Source organism: Histoplasma capsulatum, genomic scaffold (genome assembly GCF_000149585.1).
Source record: "Histoplasma capsulatum NAm1 scaffold_1 genomic scaffold, whole genome shotgun sequence".
Classification (NCBI taxonomy): domain Eukaryota; kingdom Fungi; phylum Ascomycota; class Eurotiomycetes; order Onygenales; family Ajellomycetaceae; genus Histoplasma; species Histoplasma mississippiense.
In genome coordinates this window covers 3,984,820-3,990,529 of record NW_001813982.1, presented here as the reverse complement: position 1 = coordinate 3,990,529, position 5,710 = coordinate 3,984,820, and the positions used below count along the sequence as shown (strand labels likewise).

The following is a 5,710-nucleotide window of genomic DNA, read 5'->3' as shown; positions in this document are numbered from 1 at the left end:
TTCAACGGGTAGCTTGGAGATAGGTAAGATTAGAAGGCGCAGAGCCATTGGGAAGAGTAAAAACGGGTTCAAGTGCATTTGATTTAATAAAAATGTATGCGTCTCTTTAATGTGTCACTTCATGTTACAATTGGTGGTATATCAGTAAAAGAGCGAGCAAACAGAAATGGGAAGATGTATGAAATTGTGTTTGATCAAATATGATTTATTTGCTCCAAGTTATTATATTGTGAGCGCAAATGGAATAATCATCCCGAGAGGCAAAAATAAGTCATGGAACGAATGGGCGCAGAATTGGTTATTGAGCGGTGCAGACGCAGGGACAATCTGGACCTTTGTCGCTTAAATCTATCACACGGCAAGAGAAGTTTGGCGGGAACGGTTAAGGATTAGATCTGCCAGTAAATGGTGGGAGTCTGCAGGAGTAACACCCTAGCTGTTGCGCGCTCCTCATTCACGCCACCGGTTCGCAAAGATGGTCGCCCCGGATCCAATCGGTAAGAAATTCCACCACATCGTAATGATCTTTTGTGGCAGCAAATTCCAATGGAGTGACATTTCTAGAATCCCGTGTATGGGGATCTGCATTTCCAATCTGCAAGAGAAGTTTTACAATCTTTAAATGGCCCCGTTCCGCTGCCCACGAGAGAGCTGTGCGCCGCGCATGGTCCAGATGATCAACAACAGTGTTGGGTGCGTGTTTGAGTATCAGGTGTACACAATCGGCGAATCCCTTTATGGCGGCGATATGTAGGGCTGTCTTCCCTAACAGATCGCAATATGCCAAGGTTGCGTCATTTTCTAGTAGGAGGGATGTGGATTCGGAATTCCCCAGAGAAACAGCGGTATATAAAGCATTTCCGAAATATATATCCTCATGGTCAATGTTTGCTCCCTTTTCCAGAACAATTTTGATAAGGTCAACATGATTCTCATATGTTGCCGCTGCTAGAGCGCGGTCCAGAGCATCTGTTTGGCGAGGGGAGCTCTGGTTCCTCAGCCGTAACTTCACGGACATCCTCGAATCGGTAAGATGTGCTAAAGCCACCCCACAAAGAGACTTGACACAACTCTCGAGTAGTACATCCCGGTCCTTCTGATAATCGTAGGGGAGATTTTTAACCATGTAGTCCGCTGTTGAATGTATAGCATTAACAAGCCCGCAAGATTCTCGAAAGCGGCCCCGAAGAGATAGTTCGACAGTCACCCGAGCCATAAATGCTGGATACAACTGCAAGAAACAAAATAGACCTGGTGACGTATCTGATATGACCCGTTCAACAAAAACGCTCAGAACATGGACGTCAAACCTCCCTAACAGAGAGTGTAAGCAGCAAATTCTGATCTGGGTGCATGTGGCCGCATTAACTATGCCACTCAAGAAACATTTTTTTTATTACTCACTGCATACATTTCTCAATCCTAATAGAGCCCTGAGAATGAGGAGTTCTTCATCATACTCGAACTCGTGGACTGTATGCGCACACATACCCTCGAATCGGATACTGTCAAGGGCGTTCTGAAGAACTAACCGCCATATTTCGTCTGGCAGATATGGGGTGCCTGACATCTCTATTGGGCTCTCAAATGCTTCAACTGAGATAAAGGATCAAAATGATTCCTTCTGAATGAATCTCTGGGCTTCTGCCTGCGGTTTGGGTTGCAAATTACGGAGTAAATACCAAAAGAAAAGAAGCCGTTCGGTTAAAAACACATCAAGACGAAAATTGGTAGTAATATCCAAAGAATCGGCCAATAACTGTCGTTCACTGGGATTCTAGCCCCAGCCACCAGTTATTTATTTGGCTGCTTGTTTGAATATCAAACAAGGCTGCCAACATGATAGTATTCTACGGAGTTCACTCTCGATTAAATATACGCTATTCTGATAGGCTGAAACAATATCAGGCACACGACAACATGACAACCTAACCACAATGCCCTTCCATCCCTTCAAACAACAACAAAGTTAACCCACCCACTTGATAAAGTTTGAAGCAACGGTGTCAACGACCGTGCGATTTGCCATTGTCGTTGCAGAAATGTTCATAACATAAATGACTATCCGTCACAGCCGCATCGCATAGCGCCGATCGTTCCTTAGCAAGCCGCCCCGAGGATGCCCACTATATATGCTGCCAACATAGAGTGAAATTAAGTGCTCAGGGGATGCCATCTGTTCCTTTCGTTGTGGGCAGTTCTTCATGCAACTCGCTCAAAACACATTTGAAGTCATCGAAATATATCCTCGCGGTTCTTGGGGCTGGGCCGCCATTGGGACCTACATTGATGGGCTGGCTTTTAGAGTACTCACAGTGTTCGGCGATTAAGTACACACGGCGCATTCTTCGAGGACCAAGTTCTGAGATCATGGTTCTATAACGATGGCTGGAGAAGGGTGGTGAAGGCAGAACCCAACAAAGCGCACTACCCCTTGCGGGGCTATCTCGAAAACTAGGAATGTTGACCGTGTGTCGGAACACGGATGGTGAGCCATTCTCAATCGGATAGCTGGGGTTCCACAGGTTTTCTAAAACTAGAATTAACAATTGCAACAACGTAGGACTGTTCCCCTGTGCCGAACAACCCGAGCCTTCTCCTATCTACCTGCAGGTTGATTTTTTCACGATCAAATGTAGCTCGGAGGCTGCACATATACTTGCAAAGATGATAATGATCCAACAGTGGTGGCCCTCACCCTTCCGGGCACTCGTCCTATCTCCGATCCAGATTTCCCTTCACCTCAAATCCCAGAGGAGTCACTTCCTTGCTGACCCATCTGTTCATCTTTGCTCCGCCCACTACGACATGCCTGGAGAAGCCATGCTTCCTGCCGAGGTTAAGAGGGTTGACCACTGTTTACAGCAAGCTGACAGAGACTCTGACAAACATGATCATATGGATTGGGTGCTAGTAATCGGGTGCTTGTAATCGGTATTTCTGCTACCGTCAATCCTGACCCAGGCGAGGAAAAAGGCTGCGGAAGTCAGCTTGGTGAACCCTGGTCGTGAGTCTGCGCAAAAAGTGGGAGGATTGGACGAAGGAAATTGGTGGTTTGGAGGCGGTGCGGAAGAATGATTGCCGGAGATTTCCAGGGAAGTCATCGGGAACTCTGAGGAGGCTTCGTAGAAAACCCATTGCAAGCGGAATTTCCGAAGGTTTGGTTAGACTCAATGGTACTCGTATTCTCGAAATGCCCAATGGTTGATATATGTTTATGCCGTCAAAGTAACTCACGTGTGTTGACCCGGAGAGTGGCTGTAAACCGTGCTCGCGCTCATACAGTATAGCATCTCCACAAAAAAGATTGTTAGATTCCCTGGTCCAAAAAGCGGTAGCTCTATGGCGGAGATCATGATATTTTGATCCAAGTTATCCGCAGTTTTAACTAGTTATTCCAGCTGGCTCGTTGTGATTACATAAGCGCCTAACAGACCACCTCCCAGAAAATCGAGGTTGAGCCTAACCCCTAGATATAAAAATCCATGGATACTATGTACAGCTCCAATCAATCAACAACTGCGAGCCATTCATTTCTTCCCGTGAGATCCTATCCCTGACCTTGCCCTTGGCATTATTGCCGCGGTGTATTCTCTCATGGGATCTGGTTTGCGTATACCAACTCTACCTCCCTGATCTCGCCTCAAAAGCCAGCACTGGCATCATGTAAGTGGATGTGGTCATAGACAGCAGCGAGTCTTTATAATAGAACCAATCTAACATTGACACACAAAGGCCGCGCCTTGTCGATAACTCTCAGATACAGTCTGCGTCGTTACATAATCCTCTTCCTCTTCAGCTTCATGCCTATGTTTGGCCATTTCTGATCATATGGCCTACCTTCCTTGCTGTCTATCTCTCTCCCGAACGTTATGATACGTATATCCAGGGTTCAGAATGGACTTTTCTTTGGGCAGGAGGAATCTTTACCCTACAGGCCCTGGTATGGCTGTCTACGAAATGGAACGTTAATGTCCAAGCTTTGTTCACGACGTCTACGGCGAAATCGGTTTACTCCGCCAAACTTATCAAAGTTTCGCCGGTAGTCAACGCCGGGTCTGCGGAAATTTGTCCGTTGCTTCGAGAAAAATACGCAGGAAAGGATGATATCTCTTTCCTGTTTCAGAAGCGCCGATTTTTGTATTATCCGGATAGAAATACATTCGCACCCCTTTCGTACGCTATTGACACGGAACCGAAGCCTCTCCTCAAAACCTTCCAGCACAGTCAAGGGTTGAAGACGGATAAGGAAATTGGTGAGAATCAAAACCACTATGGGGACAATACGTTCGACATTCCTGTTCCTACTTTCACTGAGCTCTTCAAGGAACATGCTGTCGCGCCCTTCTTCGTGTTTCAAGTCTTTTGTGTCGGGCTCTGGCTGTTAGACGAATACTGGTATTATTCGCTATTCACCCTCCTTATGTTGGTGACTTTCGAAAGTACCGTCGTGTGGCAACGGCAGAGAACACTTAATGAATTCCGAGGGATGAGCATAAAGCCGTACGAAGTTTGGGTTTACCGAAAGAACGCCTGGACTGAGATCAAGAGTGATAAGTTACTTCCCGGGGACGTTCTATCGGTCAACCGGACAAGGGAAGACAGCGGCGTAGCTTGCGATATCCTCATGATTGAGGGCAGTGTGATCGTTAATGAGGCCATGCTCTCTGGCGAAAGTACTCCTCTCCTCAAAGACTCCATCCAACTTCGACCCGAGGACGACCAACTTGATCCGGAGGGCTTGGACAAGAATTCGTTCTTGTATGGTGGGACAAAGGTTCTACAAATCACACATCCCAACTCTGCGGCCTCACCCCCCAATGGTATTCCAACCCCTCCTGACAATGGTGCCCTGGGTGTTGTCGTGAAAACTGGCTTTGAAACCAGCCAGGGCAGCCTTGTTCGCACCATGATTTATTCTACAGAGCGCGTTTCTGCGAACAATGTGGAAGCCCTGTTATTTATTCTGTTCCTCCTAACGTTTGCCATTGCGGCCTCTTGGTATGTCTGGCAGGAAGGTGTAGCAAAGGACCGGAAACGATCCAAGTTACTGTTAGATTGCGTTTTGATCATCACAAGTGTCGTTCCTCCTGAGCTTCCGATGGAATTGAGCCTAGCAGTTAACACCAGTCTGACTGCCCTCAGCAAGTTTGCAATTTTCTGTACCGAACCATTCCGAATCCCCTACGCTGGACGGATTGATATTGCGTGCTTTGATAAAACTGGAACCCTAACCGGCGAAGATCTCTTGGTGGATGGAATCGCTGGCCTTACCTTGGGTCATGCGAGCGCAAAGACTGACAAACATGGAGCTCACACCGATATTACCCCCGTTGAGAAAGTTGCGAATGAGACAACTCTTGTTCTCGCCACAGCACACGCCTTGGTGAAATTGGATGAAGGGGAAATTGTTGGTGACCCGATGGAAAAAGCGACATTGAACTCTCTCGGATGGGTTCTGGGTCGTGATGATATTTTGACAAGCAAAGCCACTGGTGCTTCACGGCAACCTGGAAGGGCTCTCGATTCTGTTCAAATTAAACGACGATTCCAGTTTTCTTCTGCTCTAAAACGTCAGAGTGCAATTGCCACGGTTATTAGCACTGATCGTCAGACCTCGAAAAAACTCAGAGGGACATTTGTTGGCGTCAAAGGAGCCCCTGAAACCATCAGGACCATGCTTGTTTCTACCCCTCCTTATTATGAAGAA

General features: G+C 47.0%; 2 protein-coding genes across 2 annotated transcripts in view; one reads left to right on the top strand and one right to left on the bottom strand.

Moving 5' to 3' along the window:
- Positions 1-454: 454 nt before the first annotated feature.
- HCAG_01133 (predicted protein) lies at positions 455-1,570 on the bottom strand (the record flags this gene model as incomplete). Its single annotated transcript, XM_001544037.1, has 2 exons — positions 455-1,314; positions 1,492-1,570. 2 exons carry the CDS (start codon positions 1,568-1,570, stop codon positions 455-457), a joined length of 939 nt encoding a protein of 312 aa, XP_001544087.1.
- Positions 1,571-2,808: 1,238 nt separating this feature from the next.
- HCAG_01132 (cation-transporting ATPase 4) overlaps positions 2,809-5,710 on the top strand; it is a gene marked incomplete at both ends in the record, with an annotated part of 5,041 nt that continues 2,139 nt past the window's right edge. Inside the window, 3 exons of the mRNA XM_001544036.1 lie at positions 2,809-2,913; positions 3,503-3,666; positions 3,736-5,593. Of these exons, the coding sequence (XP_001544086.1) occupies positions 2,809-2,913; positions 3,503-3,666; positions 3,736-5,593 (2,127 nt within the window). The remainder of the gene's footprint in view (positions 2,914-3,502; positions 3,667-3,735; positions 5,594-5,710) is intronic.